Source organism: Trichoplusia ni, chromosome 4 (assembly GCF_003590095.1).
Source record: "Trichoplusia ni isolate ovarian cell line Hi5 chromosome 4, tn1, whole genome shotgun sequence".
In the NCBI taxonomy this organism is placed as follows: Eukaryota; Metazoa; Arthropoda; class Insecta; order Lepidoptera; family Noctuidae; genus Trichoplusia; species Trichoplusia ni.
This window is the reverse complement of record NC_039481.1, coordinates 5597142-5617359: the sequence shown is the minus strand read 5'-3', so window position 1 is coordinate 5617359 and position 20218 is coordinate 5597142. Positions and strand designations below refer to the sequence as shown.

General features: G+C 33.5%; 2 protein-coding genes across 6 annotated transcripts in view; one reads left to right on the top strand and one right to left on the bottom strand.

The window, feature by feature from the left end:
- Nucleotides 1-667: 667 nt before the first annotated feature.
- Nucleotides 668-10428, top strand: LOC113493545 (multiple C2 and transmembrane domain-containing protein-like). 2 transcript variants are annotated; one of them, XM_026871561.1, is made up of 13 exons: nucleotides 668-863; nucleotides 1790-1895; nucleotides 2697-2830; nucleotides 3300-3446; nucleotides 4224-4398; nucleotides 4700-4881; nucleotides 5142-5358; nucleotides 5826-5971; nucleotides 8169-8314; nucleotides 8796-8958; nucleotides 9421-9530; nucleotides 9636-9733; nucleotides 10027-10428. In XM_026871561.1, the coding sequence occupies exons 1-13, from the start codon at nucleotides 859-861 to the stop codon at nucleotides 10117-10119; spliced, it is 1722 nt and encodes a 573-aa protein (XP_026727362.1). In that variant the 5' UTR covers nucleotides 668-858; the 3' UTR covers nucleotides 10120-10428. The 2 variants fall into 2 exon arrangements, with proteins under 2 accessions (XP_026727362.1, XP_026727361.1); XM_026871560.1 differs by having other exon boundaries at nucleotides 1742-1895.
- Nucleotides 10429-10727: 299 nt separating this feature from the next.
- LOC113493530 (multiple C2 and transmembrane domain-containing protein-like) overlaps nucleotides 10728-20218 on the bottom strand; it is a 41043-nt gene continuing 31552 nt past the window's right edge. For all 4 annotated transcript variants that reach the window (XM_026871544.1, XM_026871545.1, XM_026871541.1 and 1 more), the window contains 9 exons: nucleotides 17287-17483; nucleotides 16425-16644; nucleotides 16106-16254; nucleotides 13974-14110; nucleotides 13607-13677; nucleotides 12850-12953; nucleotides 12090-12199; nucleotides 11726-11823; nucleotides 10728-11486 (listed from right to left, as the gene is read on the bottom strand). In XM_026871544.1, coding sequence (XP_026727345.1) covers nucleotides 11418-11486; nucleotides 11726-11823; nucleotides 12090-12199; nucleotides 12850-12953; nucleotides 13607-13677; nucleotides 13974-14110; nucleotides 16106-16254; nucleotides 16425-16644; nucleotides 17287-17483 — 1155 coding nt within the window. In that variant the 3' untranslated portion in view covers nucleotides 10728-11417. The remainder of the gene's footprint in view (nucleotides 11487-11725; nucleotides 11824-12089; nucleotides 12200-12849; nucleotides 12954-13606; nucleotides 13678-13973; nucleotides 14111-16105; nucleotides 16255-16424; nucleotides 16645-17286; nucleotides 17484-20218) is intronic.

The following is a 20218-nucleotide window of genomic DNA, read 5'->3' as shown; positions in this document are numbered from 1 at the left end:
ACTTTATTATAAAATGATATAATAATCTGATAAAGCAATGTCACCTTTGAAATCTCTGTATCCATGGAGCGATTAATCAACTTGGGTTACAAATTGATGATTGAGATTGTTACCATTTTTATTCTAGTTGGCTTGCGAAACGTTACAGAATAGAAATAGAATTGGGAGCTACATAGTTGTTCTAACGTCCTATTATTTAGGACTAGCAATGGCCTGAAAGTAGTCTTCAGCAATAATTATTTGTCTTGGGCAGTCGAGCTGTAGTCAGAAAGACGCCCTACCGGTAACCTACCAGTACGTTACGAGGTGAATACAATATGTATACTGTAATTTATGTCATCAATTCTCAAATTACGACCTCCATTTCGGTTTTATTTGTAAACATACAAATTATTTCTTGTCACCCACCGCGTTGCTACGATTAAATGCAGCGGTAGTGAGGAAGATTTTATGACAAAAAATGATTCAGCTGGATTTTAGCTAGTTTCAAAAATTTGAAGCGACATAGGTACCTAACAAATACTACCGAACATCTTGCATGAAATTATCAAAAATGATTTAAATAACAATTGGAATTGAAATAAGATAAGATTTGATAGCATTTACATTTGGTATTCCGTATCGTAATTATTAATATGAATTAAGTGTTATCGGTATTACTTGTGTATCTATAATGTTACAAGGCTAATTCTGTGACAACATCACAGATGCTATATATCGTTGTTCTCATACTGTCCTGTGATAATAAACTTTATTTATAATAAACATTTATTAATTAACTCGTCACAGTTAAGTGTCAGTGTGCCAAAGTACCAGTTGTTCCCTTACTTGGCTTTTGTGTGGAGTTATGTTTCAGAGATGGCGTAAGTACATTTATATACAAAACGTTTGCTTGAATTGATTTTATTCAAAGAGTTAATAACGTTATGGTCGTGTAACAAAACAATGGTATAAAATGCACGTGTATAACGTGTATTATTATGATAATTATATAAAATAAGTTTGATGCAATATTAAGAATTTCCCTTTATTAGATAAGTAGGTGCTTATTTTAATTACACAACATTATTTTAATTCAAAATCACTTCATAAATTAAATACTCACAAAATGTTTAGGTACTTGAATATTATCAAATATGCAGCAAAAATGCGTAGGAGTTGGAAATGATTGTACATCCAGTGAGAGTCATGATTATTTTATAAATATTTCTAAACAACATTGTGAAATATTGAAATGAATTCGAGTATTCATAATACAATTATTTACCAATATTTAAGTTCAATAGAATTAAAGCAGGAGTTAATTTGGCGCTCTGGGTCCCGATTCTGCTATTTTACAAAGGCCGATGAATGAATGGCAATTGAATTAATTTGAAATTATTTCTATTCTCTTAAACATTTTGCATTGACCGTGAGTTTAGCGTCTCACACTAAATTTCCAATTATTGTGTAGAAAAACGCTTAAGAGAAAACGAAAATTGTAATTTTAAGCCAAATTTCAATCATTCATCGGCCATTTTAAATAGCAGAATTGGGGACCTGTTCGATTCTCTGTTATGAACAAAATGTAAATAGTAATAGTCACCTTATTTGTAAAGAAATAGTTATAGCTATGCCCTTTACCTTTTTCATTGTTCGATGATTACAAATCAATGAGTTCAATCAGTCAGTTTCTTTTAATATGCTTTCCTGCAGACGAAAACCTCCAGAACAAACTATTTTAATAATTTCCATGTCGCAGGTGGCGTATAAGTTCTTTCTTGAATGTAGCGAGCGATGTGTTGCGCAGGAGTAACCCTGTTCTCGAGTCCATACCGACGCCGGTCGCGGTGGACACCACCAAGCAGGTCGAAGCTGCCCCTGAACCTACCGTGGAACAAACCAGCCTTGAAAAGGTTTGTTGTCTTTTATGTTTTTTGTTGTTGTATTGACTGTAACACTTAGCATATAGGTTTGTATCTTCACTTTATATTAAATTCTCGTGTCACCAAAGCGTGTCGCATGTTAGTGAAGATACTCCTTTGAAACGGCTGAACCGATTTTTATGTTTTTTTTGTGTGCATGTTTAGGCCTGGGCATCGGCTATTATTTACTTTTTATAACCTTAAGTGATAAGGGTTGACCTCCTAACTTTTTTATTAGTGCGTTATTTTTTTCATAGATACTCCAAAAATTGCCCAGTCATCAAAATAATGTTTGCCGGATCAGCCAATAGACATATTATATTGGTCTATTTTTACGCTTTGTCAATCAATTAAGGGAATAACAGTGCGTAAAAGATGCGTGAATGCAGTCTCTTACATTTGTTTGTTTTTTATAATATTTCTAGCGAACAAAATTAAGACTACATACTGTAATTGTCAAATATTTGTCACTAATTTACTTTGGTTTTTATTTTACACTTGCTCATTGTATGAGGTTTTCCTGCAATTACCTATCATTGTAAGTGAAGCATCGTGACATTGCATTTGAAATAAATCAGCAATCCACAACGAAATTAGCTTATCGTGATAGTATTTAATTTAAGTCACAGATATACGTACTTAATCGTATTTGTGCAACTATGGATACTATTTAAGATTAAATCAATCATTATTATTCATTTTAGAATGGTTTAATATCAAAAAATATTTTTTGTGACGTCACAGTCAAACAAAAACAATTGTAGTAATAATTCTTGTTGTTTTATTTTGTAGCCAAGATCGGAGTTAACTCTAAGGAGGGACAAGGCAGTTCGGAACACAATTGTTAATATCGTGATAGTGGAAGCCAAGGGTTTGCCTGACTCGCCAGACGACAGAAACTCTCATGGAGTTTACTGCAAATTTCGGTAAACATTGATAAAATCCTTCACTTTACTAAACTCTTTACTTATCTAAGATGAAGAAACGGTTTGACAACTTCTACGATCGATTGCATACAAGACAGTTTCGTATTGAAATATGAAACTGTTATGATACTGTCCTTGTGCTTTTTATTCGAATTGGCTTTCGAATTTTGTATATTTTCAGAGAGCTTAATTTGTAATCTTCAAACCTACATTGTAACTACTAATTAGATTACCAGAGGAAGAGATTATACAAGGAGTACATTTAACAACTTAGTATGTGTAATTCAATCGATGTAATTTTAGACTAAACTTAAACATTAGTACAAAATACAACCATTTAAGCACTGTAAGTAGGTTATGTACCTACAGTGCTTAAAGAATTTGCCCTACTTTGACATAGATGAAAATGTATATTTTATGCTTTGGAAATACGATAGGAAAATAGAATATTAACAATATCGTCTTTCAGGATGGGATCTCAAACACATAAATCGAAATCAGTGCCGACCACACGACACCCACAATGGCGGGAGAAACTTAAACTGAATCTGTGCAGTGATCAGTTGCTACATATATCATTGTGGGATAAAGGAAAACAAAAGAACTTTATGGGCAGGTATGTCACATTCAGTAATATGCAAGTGTAATCCAAGTACACAACCCAAGCAATTTATTTTTAATTGTATACCATAGATGCTGTGATTACAGCCGGTAGTATAATTGCGTTGTTTTTAATTTTTCATTAATTTTGTATTTAGAACACCAACTCAGTTAAAGCCACTTTTTTTATAGCATCACTTGATCGATCATCACTGGACCAAGGAGTTTAAATTATGCTCCAGTGATAGTATACTATTTAGATGGCAGACTCTTTTACCAACAACCATGGATGTCCTAACTTTGTACTAAAGCCATGATTTCCAGTACGAACTAATTAATGTGTCTGGCTGGTCTCTCGAGTTGTTTGTATAAACGTGCTTGTTATCAGTACGACCTCGTAGGTCACGGGCAGCACCGCACCTTAGTCACAGAACATATAATTTATAGCTCATTGGAAATATTTTCCGGACATAGTAAGAGAAAATAGATCATTAATGAGTGATCTCATTTACACACACATGTAGATAATTCGAAACGTGCTGGTAGCGATAGCAACAACGAATCAACAATATAGCAACGAAGTCAATTTTATAATGTTGTTATACGATTTATTATGGAGATTCTGATTAACAATCTGTGATAATAATTAGTTATAAATCATCGTCTTTTATATAGTATTTTAAAGTAAATAAAAAAGGTCAAATTGATGTATGAAAAAACCAACTTTATAAAAATGCATTTTTCTTTATAGGCGATACTTTTCAAATAGTTACTGAGTACAATTATTTTTAAGCTGTGTTCTAGATCTGTCGTTGCGGGAACGAGAGCGCACTCATGATATTTGGCAGGACCTGGATGAGGGTTTCGGATCCATACATTTGTCAGTCACCATTTGTTCTACGAGACAAAAAGAGTCGAATGAAGTTGCTAATATTGAACCAAACGTTGAGGATTGGCAGTCCAAATATGTAAGTACTAGCTACATCGTAGCATTTCATGCTACGATTTTTCTAAAGTTTATCTGTCAATATCTCAAGACACGAGCGATAAAAGAATACCGTAGACTCGTAGGCTAAGCTACAATTTTTTCGTAGACGGTAATTTTTGGTTGTAAGAAAGGTCACAAGGAGAATTTTATACTTTATTTTATAAAGAAATATTTAAATTGTTAAAAATATTATTTAAATTCCGTTTATAGTTTAAAATTATAAAATATAATTTTGTAATCTTATTTATATATATCTATAAATTATAGTTTATAACTTCTAGGCCTTCTACAGCGTACCTTCAGATTTATGTGTTGTCGGACAATTACACGTAAAAGTTATCGGTGCCAAAGGGTTATGCGGCAAGCCGAGTGCCTACTGTACGATAGAGTTGGATAATGAGAAGATACAGACGCCCTACATCAGCTCTACTGCAGAACCAGTCTGGAATAAGAGCTACGTTTTGTAAGTAGAACTTATTACTCAAATTGAGATACAATATTAACTTTGTGTTTAAATAACACGAATGCATTTTTTTTGTTTGACGTCCCACTTTTTTCACCGTCTACATCTCCGTCTCCCATATTATATCGCCATCTCTGGCGATATAATATGAGACTATCGCCTATTTAAGCGCGAATTTTCACGAAATATTATTCTAGAAATATTATATTTTTCGCTGTCGTGTTTTGTTACTCACCACATTTGACCGTGTTTTTTTATAGCAACATATACGACGTGACATCTGTACTAGAACTGAAGGTTTGCGACAGTTCTATAAACTCCATTCTCGGTGATTTCTTGGGCAGAGTGAGCATACCGTTGCTGAGGATAGACAGCGGTGAAGTACGATGGTACGCGCTTAAAGACAACAACAAGAGAAGAATAGCGAAAGGCAACTGTCCAAGGGTGCGGTTGGAAATGAACTTGTGCTGGAATCCTGTGAGTGAGATAGTTTACTTTAGCTTCTTTACATTGATATTTGACAAAGTACCTACTCTTTTATTTAATATAAATGATTTGTATGTCGTTATTGCACCATATAGCATCATCGACTCTTTATTTTTAAATGATACCTACCAGTGAGAAGTTATAAAGAAGGTATTTACTTTAACATGATCATTTTTAATTGTGATGTGGAAATCGCGAGTATATGAATTAAACTTAATAGGTCACACGTATGCATCGATTATACATCACAAGTACGCAGTTACATTTCGATATTTTTAGAACGCAATTCGTTGTGTAACGTGCATGATTAAATGAACCTTCAAATATTATTTAGACATATTTTAAACGGTAAAATTCCGTTGTTAGTACTTGATTTATTGTATTGACGTTAAAAAAACCTTTGTCTAGTTGCGCCACTGTTTATGAAATCTGATAAACAAATGAGTATTATCTTTCAGGTGATAGCTTCGTTAAAACTGTTTCGTCCGAAGCAGGTCAAGTATATAGCCAAGCCGCCGAAGTTCGACATCCCTCTTATATACAAGAACGTTAAGTTTATCAGGGACACCTTCAACTTTCTCTTTGCAATCAACGAGAGTTTCAAGTGAGTTACTTTTTATTTTTTAAACATCTTTTAAACAGGTCGTACTTTGCAAGTGTCATCGGTGAAAATGCAGGCAGGCATAACATTTTCTGATCAGTGTCTTTGACTATAATGTCCATATATTTCAGCTTTTTGTATAAACGCTTGATGCAATGTCACATAAGTTGATTGGTTGACTGATATCAACACAAGTCGCAAAAACAAAAATCTTTCTAAAATTGAATTATAAGAAATTTATTTATCTCTTAAAATGTAAAACAACAATGGGCGACAACTAAATATAGCGTCAGATATATGAACAATTTTGCAGTTGCAGAGGTTAAAATATTCACTTCCTAAGGAAGGAATTTTCAGAAAATTACACAATGGGTATAAATTCATATATATAGAAATCCGTCTTTTCAAACTAAGGAGGATAAAATTCCATTATTAAAGTATCTGATTACAAGTAAAAACATGTTGTTGTACCTACTAATAAGGTCTTTGTTGATTCTGATAGAAATAATTATAATTGTTATGTATCCACCAGAATTATATCTGAGAATTAAAGTGACCAATCAGATTTAAATATTTGATAAGCTGTTGCGACACATTTTGTTCCGCTACACAAAAGAATCAATTAAATCCTTGTTCCAAAAAATGTTCTAGTCAGAAGTTAATAAACTTGAACAGTTGTAAAATTAGTTATTCGGTATACATATAGGTTTGATACATGAGGTCATATATATCAGGGAAATCCGTTAGAAAATAGTCACGCAAACAAGGCGCGAACAGATATTACAGTTTAATCCGTTGCTTATGACTGATAGCGTTATCTAACAATGTGTTTTGTTTTATTGATAACACCTCCTTGTATCTGTTAATCCTTTATTTCGTAATTAGTAGGAGAGGTAGTAGGGGGTTTGAGTGCACTTGAAGTAGCTGGTAGGTTTAACAAAACCAATAAAATCGATGTAACACTATTTCGCACTTATTAAAGAAATCACGCAACTCAAGTGAATAGGGATGTCGACTGGGTATAAAAGGAAAAAATCTAGTTAGTCTGTCAGTTAGATAATTGAAAAGTATGAGACACGTATGTTTTCCTTTTTCAGAAAAACTAGAATTGACAAAGATGCTTTGAAGTTTAGGAGACGCTTGTGACGTAACGATATGGTAAAATTTATACATAATCGTGACGTCACGCGTAAGTTTCATTCACTGTAATTTGGTCAATTTTTGTTTGCGGGACAAATAAGAAAATACGTATCCATTATTATACAGAAAACTACAAGACGGACACTGAAAAAAAAAATTGTCGTCATCCCTATTCATATAAGATTTTTGCAGAATTTAAATAAAAACTTTTTAAGCCAACCATCGTTTTGAAGGTCTATTTCAGAGGACCTTTTACACAACTACACTTTTAAAACGAAAACTGTAGCTGTTGTGTTCCGGTGGTCCATGTAAGCAATCTGTTTGGCCTCTGACAATAGGAAAAAGAGAAAACTTCTGGTACTTTACCCAGTAGGAGTCTGGTATATCGTTGCCTTCCTTCAAGCAAAGGAAACCCTCGACGAAGAGTCGAGTAAAGTAAATATAGTATCGAGTAGACGACGATATTAAGGAGAAGACCATCGTAAGTGTTTTTAACGATTGCAACGAACTTAAAGGGTTAGGCAACGTTTTGTGCTTTTCACATCCATCCTAGAAATCTCAAAGGCTTTTGTTAAATTTCTTATTAATAAAATGATAGTTTACAAATGTCTTTAGCCGGAACTAGATTTGTTTTAAGGTCGATACATTTCTACGCACATTATATATTTAGATAAGCCAATATGATTTCATACTTCGTTTCTTTATACCAAAATGATTGATGAGGTATTAGCTCTATTTTACTTTTTTGATAACGTTTTGTTTATGTCAAACCAAACATGTAATCGTACGTTGTTTGTTTAATTTTAATATTTTTAAGGCTAATTGAATCTTTTAATATAAGTGTCATAATAACCTTTACTTGATTTAGCTATGGAGAATTTAATTGCATGTGTAAAATTTGAAGATTATAAATATTTATTTCAATTTAAATAAAATTTTAGAGATGACCACAAAAGACGATAACTAATCATGCATTTTGATGGCTAACCTCTTGATTTCTCAGCATTATTGCAGTCAAATAAAATGAAATAATGTACTTAATGTTTTCTGTTGTCTGCAGACGTCTTTTTGAGTGGGAAGACCGTGAATACTCGACCACAGTGCTGTGTTCCTGGCTCGTATTTTGGTACTATTTTCATCCGTGGATGACGCCGTTACTCATTGCTGCGCTATTCCCTGTGGTCTGGTTCTTAGACGCTAAACAACGTAAGTTAATCTGCTTCTATTTGTCTTTTCACGCAGACCTCCCTCAATTGAAGGCACAATATTTATTTGGTACAATATTTTGTCCGTACGGACTTAAAATAATAAGGAAGTTTATTTAACTTTGAAAAAGTCGTATTGGTACTTGCCTAAGTACTTCCTACGACTAAAATACAAAACTGTGTAAAAAATAGAAAAGTCTATTGGAAAAGATAAGCTTAGACCTGGCCAAATGGGTTTTGCCCTCATAACGCTGTACACAAATTCAATGAGAAGGGAAGGCTAATCAAAAGTATATGATTTTATAACATTAATTCTGTTTTGGTCTGTTTTGATGGTTTTATTCATTTCAAATACTAAGTGCGGTAAGAGAAAGCCTACTTTCACATCCTAAAATAATTTTGAAAAAAGTTGCGCAAGTAGAACGCTGTTCAATGCTGTGTAGTTTCTTTATTTTTTTTAATAATTTAACGTGCCATTTTAGGTACTGACTCCCGAATACAGAATGGCGATGACTCGAACGATCATGAGGAAGAAGTACAGAATGGAGAATCAATGAAGGATAAGATCAAAGGATTGCCGGAGATGACCCTCACTATCACGGACGGTATAGAGTACATGGTGTCTGTTGCTGAAAGATTACACAAGTAAGCGAACTCATTATTGTTCAATTACTTCAATTGACACTTGTTGCTTGGTGGGAGTAAGCTGGTGATCATTTTGAATCGACTCGGCCTATGTGCTCTACTGCTTGATATTGGCCTTCTCTAAGCTGCTCCAGAATCAATAAGGTCTTACTAATTTAGTTTGGTTGGATCCAACTCATTTTTTTCTTCGCAATTTCATTTTCTTCCTCTTTGTAATTAGCCAGTGTCCCAGCGTGAAAACTTTGTTTGTAGAATCTTTACACCTGTGGATCCAATACTGATTCTTTGAGTAAGTCTACTAGTTATGGAAGCGCTAAGGAGGCTCAACGTCATAAATTGCACTGACTTCTTTCTTCCGATTCCATATTGTTCTTTCTTTAGGACGTGGTGGAATAGTTCTTGCTTCTCAACTATTACAAGAGTACTTACTTATATTGCTAATATTACAAATTTTCTTTTCAGTTTAGCAAAGTTCAAGGTGCCATATTTGAGCTATCTAGCGATAGTACTATTAATTGGATCAGCTGGTGTCCTGTATTTCATTCCCATCGGATACCTTATGATGGCCTTTGGTAAGTACTATGTATAGACAACTCTCATTATTTACAGGTATGATAAATAAATACTAGAAGATTAATATTGGAAAGAAATTTTTATATATATAGTATCTGTTTCAGGTTTATATAAGTACGGTAGAAAGCGCATCAATCCAACACGAGTGTTGAATAACGACTTGTTGGACTTCATTTCAAGGATACCAGACAATAAAATATTGGTAATTATATATTATTTTTTCTACCTATTTACGTATTTCTTCTACCTATTTACGTATGACCATCTTATGTCTATAATTTAACCTATCATTAATATTTCTTTATAAAAAGAACACTCAGTTTTTAAAGTAGGTACATTATGTAGATCGTCAAGTAATAAGGGTTTATAAACTATGGATAATATTGTATAACAAGGTAAACTATTAACATGCGACTCTAAAATCCCATAACCCTTACAATGTACAGGTGCCGTAATAAATCCATGTGTATTAATGATTGTATTTTTACATTACAGAAAGACTGGAAAGAGTTGAATGTACCAGAACCAAACCACTACCACCAAAGACTATCAGCGAGTACGTCAGTTACTCCCGATTCAAAGACATAGTTACTACCTAAGATGGAATAGTTAAGTCTGATATTATTTATTATTAGGTTTTATAACATAGTGAGATAGATATTTAGGTGAAACTGTACGTGCCTTGTACCCAGTGATAAAACAAATGACAATTTTAAAATACTCTCCGAAGGGTAAATGGCAGCCTTGCTGTGGTATCATTGACCAAAGTTATAAACAATTGGTCACTATACTAGTTTAGTTTTAGAATAGATAATAAGATTATATTCGACCCACTAAGATTAGTGGATGTACCTAAAATTGTAATCCGACTTATGAAAATAAATGACTATCACTCGATGTTGAATATTTTTTGTTTATTGACCAATGCTCTCGTCTATAAGTGAATCTTTTTAAGCAAGTGTTATATTATTGCAAGCTTTGAAATATACTAATTAGATTGTTTGTTACTCTTTCACATAAAAACTACTGAATGGATTCGAATGAAACTTTGCACTGATATAGCTTATAGACTAGAAAATACATAGATAATGTTAACCATCTACTAATAAGTTCATTAGGCAGCAGAGTATCTATAAAAAATGAAAAAGGTGATTTTTTTAAACGAATGGCAGGCTTATGTAAATAAAATCACTTTATAAAAAGGTTAAATATATATTTTCGATCTTATATCTAAACATCACATTTTTTTTAATATATCGCCTATTTTACCTAATGATAGGTATCGTAATATCCTATCGTATATTATAACTTATTTGTACATTGTGTAATATAATATGATGAATGTATAGCTACACTCATGTTTTAGTCTTGTCTGTCAATGATTTGATAGATGATAAACATGAAATGAAAAATGGCAACCGTAGTACATTTACAAATCAATATTTCTAAAATGAAATACTTTTAAACATACTGCGGGTCTAAATGCTTATTTATTATAGGCACTTCCGAAACGTATATCATTAATTAATTAAACCTAATTATAAATACAGTTTGAGCAAATACCGATCACGAATTTTTATTCACTTGTACTCCTTAAAAGCGTAGATATCAGTTCCTACATTATATAATTATATATATTTCTATTTGCGTAATTTTACATTGCGCTTACAACCAATAGCAACCTTGGACCCGACCTTTATCCGTTGTGTTCGAGATAAGGATACGAGGTCATATAATTTACAAGCTGCGACAAACGCATGAGGCAGTCGAATATGAGGATCTGCCGAGCATTTATAGGCCACGATCCCACACCGTCCGCGTCCAAATTCCACGGTTCGCGGTGGCAATGGCGCGCACTGTCAGATTTCTTCCATTTAGCCACAAATTTACCGCCTCTTCGCTGAATACGTTCTGTTGAAGTTGGTCTCCGGCACTCTGAGTTCACGCCATTGTTTCTGCAAATAATAATAGTCAAGATAATGCTGGATGCTAAAAAGTATTTAATAATAGGGTTTATATCATAGTTGTAATTAATTGTCTCCAGACAAGATGTAAAATTAAAGATAAATAAGGTACTGTTTCCAATTTTATCAAGTATTTTCACGTGTCATTTACTTTGAATTGTCGAAAAGGATATTTAATGAACAATATAGCAAATAAAACAATAATGAATTGAATTCTGTACTTTACTAACCAGCATCTTGTCATCCGGGATCCGTGATATGAAGTCCAAGATATCGTTGTTGGGTATTCTGTCCGGATACAATACTTTGCGCATGAATTTATAAATACCTGAAACGACAAAAACATTTGTTTTTAGTAACGAGATAATTAATACGTGTACTAGTTTGAGGTGACATGGAATGGGGTATTGTAGAAAATGTTAAAATGATCGAAAATGAAATTTAACTTTAAAGACCTGTCATCTTTATATATTCGAACGTTTTCAATTGAACTTAAAAATTAGAAAAATGTAGAGGGACTGAAACTATCAGCAAAACAGTATAATACGTTAGAAACAGTTTACCACGTTACAAATAAAATGAAAAAGTACGTACCTAAAGCCATAAATATGTAATTAATAGGTATGATGTAGATGGCGACTGTGGCGGCTATCAGAGCCGTCATCACCAAGTAACTTAAATATGGCACAGCAAACTTGAACAAGCTGAAACAAAAGTGACAATATTAATAAAGTCTCCAAAAGTTTATATTAACTCATATGCGTAAGTGTTATAATTGCGGGAGTCAAAAATCAAGTATCTGATCTGAATTAGTAAGGCCATTCCCATAGAATTTAATACTTTACCATCAAGTATAAATTTGTTTGGTACGTTACGTAAATAAATTACGAAACTTTTGATATTGTTTTGTTTTCGGCACAATAGTAGTACCAAACATAAACCAACGACGCATGACTTCCGTTTTTCATTGTTATTTTAGATAACGTGTGCATGTACCAAACGCTCTTAGAACGGAACTGTTGACATTGTGGAAGAAAGATAGCAGAATATACTGTGCGTAGCGGTGTCTCGCTTTCACAATGTCTATGTCAATAATAAGTTCTATGGTCACAAGTAATTATCACAAGTTACAAATGATCTATTGACAAAATCAAATAATTAGTTTTTTTTTAAAGCATTGTATAATTTAATGTCATGTAGTCGGCGCGTGATGAATTGCTATGCGTAGACAAGACCAACCAAAAAAGAAACAGGTTGCATGGCGGTTCAGGTATAGTCATTAAGAGTCTGACACTACCCGCTTCCCTTGAGGATGTTGGCTGTGCTAAAAAGGTTATTATCAATTACAGCTCACTTTTTAACCCTCTGTAGTAGAGACACGATGAAATCTATTCCATCCTTGATGGTGAACGTGAGATCCTGCAGCTCGTATAACCGTGTTTTTATAGTCTTGTCATCCTGAAAAATAAATTCTTAATTTAACATGTGGAATTGGAATGAATGTGTCAGATCAGCTTAGAACTATACATTAATTATACACGTGTGTCAATGTGTCATTTAAAACAATGTTTGACTTTTGACTTAAATTATGTGCGCTTGAATCTTTTGCAACCGGTGTAGTATTTGTGTATGTACTACTGCTAAGTATTTGTAATACTAAAAATAATAAATTATTAATTTATTCTATTGTTTTCTTCTAAATGGACTGCTTATTATTATTAATAATATTGTCCTGAGAACAATACATTAATTTGACTTTTTCAATTAGATAAACATGAATTTAGTATAGGTACTACGATTAAAGAAAACCCAATGAAAAATTATTATAGATTTTGTGGTTTTTCAACGAAAGTCTTGGACAAAGTCCGTTATATTTATTTGGACCATATAGCTTTGAGCTAAGCATGAATCATTTGGTGGGTAATAGGTACTGTAATGTAGGTAAATGAGTGAACATGAATTCTGCATCACGTTTCAAAGGTTTATGTATGTATGTATGTTTATCAGGGCTTTTTCCTCACATGCATAGGTTTCCAGTTAGTAATTCTATATTCAAGAAACGTTTCAATGATGCCACTTTATGTTAGGGGAATATATTATATAATAGGTACCTTTGCTGATTCCAAGTCCTCCTCCGAAGATTCTTCGTCGAATTGAGTGAGTGGAACCAGGTTCGCAGTGTCTGAAACGAAAAGAAGAGGAAATGAAGTTTATGTCGCTTCAGTACGTTGTGAAATTTGGGTAGAAATTAATTTACTAGATACTGTAACTGTTCAGAAAGGAGAGCGCTTTCTCATACTTAAATATTATTAAATATTAAATATTAAGTAGTAAATTAAATATTAAGTAGGCAAAAAGACGGTATTTTTATGACCAAGATGGACAGATCATGGACATTTTTTACGATTTTATTGGTCACAAAAATAAATCTAATTAGGTTTCTACCAGTTTTCATAAGGTTAATGTTTTTTTACTTACTGCGTGTGGCCCAAAAGAAGACGAAAGGTATCACGGCTAAGAGTGGCGTCATCCACATTCTGAAGAAAAACCAGAATAGGAGCCAGGCGGTCAGCGCCAGCGCAGACTTCTCGCGGTTGTCCCACTCGAATAAATACCTGGAAAATAACACAGCATATTTATAATTTATAAAGAACGACGGGATTCCACAGACGTCCCAAATGCAAGTTATCAAAATGGGAATTTGAGTTTCGGTCAACTAAATAGAGTTAGTTTTGGCAAACTTTTTAAATTGATGAAACAATGACTGTCCAAACGGTGACAAGCGAGATAATCAAAATTTTGACCTTTTTAAAAAAACGTATTTCTTCCTTATATTTAATTACATTGTATGTGTGTCTATTAATAACTTTTTTTTCAGATTGTGTTCATCTTTGTACTACTTCTAAAGTATTTGACCGTTTATAATGTAGACTAAAACGCATTTGAATGAGTCTGTTCTAATTACAGAGTAGGCCAAAGATTAAAGGCCCTTGTTGCACAACTAACTCTTTGTTTATGTTATGTCTATTTTGGACTGCTTACGAATAATAAATTATGTATCGTTGTACACATAAATACTAATTAAACATCTCATACTGGTGACGGAAGACTGAACTGAACTGACTGAACTAGAAAACAATGAAACTTTATATGTCGTAAAAATACGAACTAAAATGAAAATACGACATTTCTAAAAATAGATAATAAACTCATAGATCGTGAGGGTATGAGTTCATTTCTAAAGAACTCGTGTTTAACTTAACAATAACAGGGTTATGAGGAAAACGTGGCTCTAGATTTGAATGGGTTATTTCCAACAAATGATATCCAAATTTTTGACTTTGAAAATATTCTGTCTGCGTCGAACAATTTTTCATCTTGGTCACTTCTTCATTTTCGTGATATTTGACAATGAACTACTTAACAATTGCGTCCCGAATAGAGTAAGTATAAAGGTCCTTTGAAACACACAACTGAGTGACCCCTAAGATATTGACTTGCAGAGTGCCTTCGTAGTTATATGTGTTCATGCACGTTAGAATTAGAACGGTCAACGAACAATGCACTGGAAGTGTGCTAAACTATTAACATAATCACAAGCGAACATTCCAGCTGTTTAATCACACATGACACTTAGAAATTGTATTAAAAAGTGACACTTAATTATGGATTTGGACCTCTTTAAAGAAAACGGAAGGTGAGTCATTGTCATACGAAAATTGGGCAACAGACTAAAGGAATAATAGATTTTAAATATGCGGTTGTCAATTGTTCGCGTAAGCGTCGACCTTATTGATAGAAAACAATGTAATTACTCAACTAGTCAGGAAACCTGATTCCGCAACGAAGTCGAAGTTCAAGAGTTTTGCAAGGCAATGCTGGTATTCAATACATAAGTATACAAGGTGGGTCGGAAATGCAAAGGCCGAATGGAAATATAAGCAGTACTGCCCCAAGATATGAATAACTTCAACCGAAAACATGGAGCTTTTATACTAAATACTGGGACACATTTTGGTATAGTTAGGCCTTTTCTTAAATCATTCCAAGAACGCCGAAATGTTATAAAGACCCGAATTCAACTGTTTACGCTCTTTATTCCAGTTATAAGCTTAACTATTTTTTGATAGCTCATGCTTGCAAGCAATGTTTACCATAATATATGATCAAGCATTCTGTACCAACACATTGTGGAAACGTCTTTGAACCATCCGCTTTTTAATTCGAAATATCTTTAATAGACAATGCACATAGGAAGTCTGAAGGAACTTTCGGCAGCCAGATTCATAATTTCGATGCGTAGGTATTTATCGGGATAGCCCGACTGGCTTCGAAAGTCGACCCCCCTGCACCTCATGATTTACGACTCCGGTTGAGTCTGGAACTAGTCGGGCGATCAGGATGAGTTTGCGTGGGTTATCTATTATATTACAATACTAGCGACCCGCCCCAGCTTCACACGGGAGCAATGCTAATATGCGCTACAGAATTTCTTTAACGTTCTTTATTTTGATAAGGATTCAGACTATACTGCATCGTTGCATAGTAATGAAATAACTTTGGAATAAGCGATTGAAATGTCGATAATTTGTATTTTAGGTTGTACTTACTTTAAATGCTCGTTTCCGTAGTGTACTGCATAGAATATGTCCTTAATAAACTTCAAGTTATTGTAAATCATTGGGATGTTAAACGTTTTCGGCGTCGTTTCTGTGTATTTGTTCGTTTTCGGACTTAACAATCGGAAAGAAGCTTTTATCTAAAACAATATATAGATATTCATTAAATAAAATATTTTAATACATAATTTTCTTATTTTCATTCCGATAGGAAAATACTGAAATGAACCCGTCTAATCTCGATTCAAAAAAATAAAAATTCAAAGTAACACATTGATTCTTAACAACAAAGAACACTCAATTCACTAACCGGATTCCAGGCAATGGACATCTGTAATTGTATTTTCGCGGAATTTCCCTTCATAACGGATTTCTTCGCTTTGTTGTTGAGGTCGAACCACGCTTTCTCATCGTTAACGATCGTCAACAAGGGTATCGATATCTTGCCGAGAGTCCCGTCCTTCAACGTGTTTATTATGGATTCGTCCTTAACCGTTATTGTAAGCATTGACGTCACATCGTTGACAGGGCTGTAGAGGAAAAAGAAATGAATAAGTATATGAAACTATTGAATGAAAAATATAATTGATTAAAGTGTGTGGAGCATCATACAAGAGTACTTGTACCGATTCATGTATCCGTTTACCTTTTTTGCTTTAGCAAACATTAACTTCGGGATAAAGTATCTATGAACAAAATTAAACAAAAAAATACGGTAGCTCTAGTGTAATGAAAAAGTCTGAACCTGTGCGACTCAGTTGGTACTCGAGTAAATAAGATTAATGATTAAGCTTTTTGTGCCGTCCGATTAAGTAGGAGTAAACTGCAATAGAGAAGTGATTAATTCACTGTAAACTGTACAGTCGTGTTCTTAATCACTTAGACCACCGTTAACAACACGGTTAACATAAAATTTATAGAACTCTCATTAGGTTGGGCTAGATTCTCAAAAGTGAAATAATAACAACATTTTTGGTAATAATGTAAAGTTTAAAGACCACGTCTATTTGAAGAGATTGCTTTTGCAAAAATGACCTACTATTATGTAATTGCAATTCAACGTATTTTATATAACAGTAATGTTGTACTGAACCTATTCCAATTGGCTATTAGATTGGTAATTGAAGAAATACACACAAATATTAAGTGGTAATAATTTAAAATCAACTTACAAGGTATAACTCTTATTCCACGTAGGGTCTGAGGATCCGGGGACGGTGTGTGTCCGGATTCTGGAGTTGTCCAGCTCTAGGACACAATACGAGTCAGCTTTCCCGCTAATCCCCAAGGCATTGAGCCCTTCGGCCCCGTACACTGTGACCGACAGCTCGCCGACCTCACCCCAGCTGTTGTCCAGGCGGTACCATTGCTGTATCAACAAAAAAAGTTATTTAATTGGCCATGTAGTAAGCTACACCGAACTATATTAAAAAAAATACAAAGGCATTGCTACTGATGTGTTTTGAAATTCTAATGAAGAAAACTTTAGCACTAGATTAAGCTGCCTTAAAGTTACAAAAAAATAAGAATGTCCAAGCATTTGAAACCTTTTTGGAATCTTCTAGCACAAATGCAATAAAATTCCAAAAACAGTATAGCAGTTTTTAAGAATATTGCAATGATCTTTCGTGTGTTTTATTTGGTAGCATATATCATATCTTACTTGCTTGATTCTTGCGAGAACTTATTTAAATACATATAGATGCTTAATCCTATGTTCTGTCAGTTTTTATTCCAATGGCATGTCAAAGTTATTAAAAATAAATCTGTTATTGGTAATGTATGGCTAATTTCGTCAAATAATGTCTTACGGCAAAAACTAAAACACTTTAAAATGATTATGTTCCAGCTATAGTTTTTCTACCTGTAAAATAGTTTTTACAATACACTTTTATTTAATCGCGTCAAAGTTTTTGTCCATTGACTTTAGTTCATCGCAGCGGGTTCAACGCTATTTTATATGGACTAATTGATTACTGTAGTTATTTATGTAATAAATATATTTAATATAGATACCTACATTCCTCTTTTTTGCTATTCTGATAATTGACAAAAAACGATTGACGTTATCGTAAAATGAATGACGCGTTGCGAACAAGTCAGGCAGGTTGTGAATATAGACTTGTTTAGAGATACGCCTATGACGTATATGGACGAGCTTTGGACCTGGTTTTCAAGGAAAAGGAAAACAATATTGATTTAGCAAAAAGTTCGTATATCTTTTAATTTGATAGTTTTGTTTTTATTTTGTATCAAGTATATAAATTATAAAGTAGGTCGGTAATCGGTCTATGACTATCAAAATATTAGGTAGGTCAAAATACTGTACTAATCTTTAAACAATTTATTTAAATGTCTTTATTTACTGAGATTATTTAGAACGTGAAAAGGGTTAAAATTCTTACAAAGACATCAACAAACAATGTCAAAGTACGTTTTCTAACTCCCATAAGAATGATTAGCGAAATATAAATGTGAAGAAGTTTTTGAAGACGTTTAAAACAAAAATAAGCATAGCATAGCACAGATCAGACCAGACGAACAGGGGATCAAAAAACTCCATAATTGATTAATTACCAATATTAAAAGAAACACGATCGCGGCGCTATGAAATAATTTATGCGACTTTTACTTGCGTCATCACATTTATCAGAACCTCGGAATATTCCGGCCGTGAAAAGAACCGGAATGCAACAACCGATCCTATACCATGTTTACAGATGTATGGAATGCTTTTGCGTGCATGTTCTGACTCATACGTAAAAGCCAGATAATAAGGGCTCGTTCAGGTGAGGCGAGAAATAATGTGCGAGTTGCAATACATTGCGGGTCCATGGAACTCTGGTGTCAAAAGAGGCATAACATCGCCAGCAATGTATCGCAACATTCGATATTTATCAAACTATATATCAAAGCTTTAAGAGCGTTAACACACGAGACAGATTAAAAATGTCCGTACTAGTGTACATGCATTTACATATAGGATATCTTAATAATAGCTTCTGTAAGTATCCGTTTTCTAGCTTTACTAGTCGGTTGTGTGAAGCTACTTTATCACATAATTCAAAGTTCCGAGCAGGCAAGGTCAGTTCAGTGGTCGAGAAAAACCGCAAATTGTAACTTGATTTATAATTAATATGACATTGTGACATTTCTTCTTACTGGCTACTTATATAGGGAGCGATAAATTGTTTAACGTTAATAGTTTTGGCTTCAATTAAGTACTTACCTACCTTGTAATTTAAAAGTAAACCTTTTTGCTACCGTAGCATTGAAGAATTGGGTTTTAAGTTCTGAACGATATAGTGGTACCTTCATGCATATATGAACCCTATTGACACATAACTTTTTGTTATACAAAGCCATAATGAAAATAAAAACTTTGAAGCGCAAGTGTATTCACCAAATAAGTGATAACAAAAAAAAAAAACCACGTAAGTGGGTATAATGTATTATGAGCTGACTTAGTATTTATCTACTCAGCGGTTTTTTGATTACAGTAAAAAGTTTTAGTAGGTACTTTAACTTTTTACTATCATCGGGCACTTGATAACATAACACGAGTATGTTCAGTCTTTTATGCAATCTATATTTTTTTTTAATCATTTGTAAACAAAAACGAAGAATCTATTTGAAAATGAAGTGTTTTTAATCTAAGCATATCTTTATAGAAAGTACCACCAAGAACACCATCATTTTGAAGGACAAATGAAAAGCGTATAACTTTAAAAAAAATACAACCGGTACTAAAAGGACAAGGTTGCGGGTTCAAAAACTTTTGGACGTAAGTAGGAACTACTTGCAGGTTACAATGTCATTCTTTATAGCTTCCGAGTACCTAATATACTGAACTTTGCGTCTGCTGCCACCGCTTATAGATGTTATTGCCGTTGTGAAAGAGTGTCAGAGTATTATAAGTAGGAGAATGGTGTCTCTCTTCCTCAACTGGTAAAACTTCAATAGATGGGCCTTCTATTAGCTAGCATCAAAGAACATGAGTATATGTACTTATATTTGGCTCATATTCTTCCGAAGGTTTGAGGGTTTCCGATCTCACTAAAAGTTTTTTTTTTTTGTTGATTGAGAGTAGTTGCCTTTCCATTG

Coding starts and splice junctions, on each gene's coding strand:
- LOC113493545 (XM_026871560.1), top strand. Junction 2,831..3,299: donor GGAGTTTACTGCAAATTTCG/GTAAACATTGAT, acceptor ATCGTCTTTCAG/GATGGGATCTCAAACACATA. Junction 8,315..8,795: donor GTTCTTAGACGCTAAACAAC/GTAAGTTAATCT, acceptor GTGCCATTTTAG/GTACTGACTCCCGAATACAG.